Genomic DNA, 1225 nt, shown 5'->3' on the forward strand with positions numbered 1-1225 from the left:
AAAAAGTGGAAGCAAACAGATGCCTTAATTACAGTGCAATTGTTTTATGTGGTGTTTCTTTTTTCCATTGTTTTCTTTTTTCTCCTTCTTCCTGATTCAACTCGTATTCCGGATTTTTTGCGTACTTTTTCTCAGTACTTTCCCCCTTCAATTTTCAGCCATCTTTGCAAGTATCTCCTTTTCCTTTCTTTTTGAAAGTTTCATCTGTTTGTCTTGTTTTGGATTTTTGCTTTTCTTGTCCTGCTTGAACTGCATCAAGCGGGAGTGCTCTGCCCTTAAAATAGATGCTTGCCAGGGCTAGGTCAGTGCCTGTGGCTACGCTGTCTAGAGTTCCTTCCCGATCTTGGGTTCCTTTTTTTGTATTTCGTCTGCTTGTCATAGAGGCCAGTGGTGTATCGCGATCCGAAGGTTGTAGCGTCGCCGTAAGTACTTTTGATGAGTTGCTTGATTTGGTCGGCTTCTGTGCCTTCTGGCTGTGTACCTGCTGGGATTTCAGTTGTTAGAAGTTGGGCTGCAATGTACAAAAAGTCGGTGTCACCGACTAACGTTTCTGTTGTTGTCGCTTCTAGCGCTATCTTTGGAGGTGTTGCCGCGTCTTTTGCCTTGCACAGCAGGGATTCTAGCTTTTCCGCCCTTGCCAGTTTGCTTGGTGGATTCTCTTCTTCAGCCTCGCAGTTTTGCTTTGGGTGATCAGCTTTTTTTGTTTGTAATAGCTCGCCTCCATATGTTGTGCCAGCCGATTCTGCTACCATCGAAATGCTGCTGAGCGTTGTCTCTGTGGTAGATGTCGTTTGGCATCTGCCGCTGTTGTCTGTGTCGAGGGCCGTTGAAAGCGTGAGGTACAGGTCGTAGGCGCCCATCTCGATGCCTATCTCCGCGTCTGTAACTGCCTTTATTTTGGTTTCCTGGATTGCCGAGATGTTTTTTCTTTCCAGCGAGAGCTGTTCAGCGTCTTTGGATCACACGCGGCGTCGCCGTGCTTTGTCCACATTGTTGTAGCTTTGCATTTGGTGTTTGTTGATTGCTTTGCGCTGGCAGAAACGGCTATCGACGTAAAGTACTTTGTTCCTTCTTGTACATAATTTATTCGATGGAGAATACCCTCTCCTGTGGCGCTTAACGTTTCATTGTAGGTTGATTGTGAGGCTTTTTTGTCTATTTTTAGCCTGTCGAACAAAGCCAGTTCCGAGTAGGCATTTTGTTCTTTCAGCTGCGTCGCTTCTGC

The 1225-nt window shown here is 45.9% G+C and overlaps 1 protein-coding gene across 1 annotated transcript; it reads right to left on the reverse strand.

The window, feature by feature from the left end:
• Positions 1–302: 302 nt before the first annotated feature.
• Positions 303–860, reverse strand: TEOVI_000828700 (uncharacterized protein; the record flags this gene model as incomplete). Its single annotated transcript, XM_067222364.1, has 1 exon — positions 303–860. The coding sequence occupies one exon, from the start codon at positions 858–860 to the stop codon at positions 303–305; it is 558 nt and encodes a 185-aa protein (XP_067078465.1).
• Between the last annotated feature and the right edge of the window lie 365 nt (positions 861–1225).

This window comes from Trypanosoma equiperdum (genome assembly GCF_001457755.1).
Source record: "Trypanosoma equiperdum strain OVI genome assembly, contig: ctg_1619, whole genome shotgun sequence".
Lineage (NCBI taxonomy): Eukaryota > Euglenozoa > Kinetoplastea > Trypanosomatida > Trypanosomatidae > Trypanosoma > Trypanosoma equiperdum.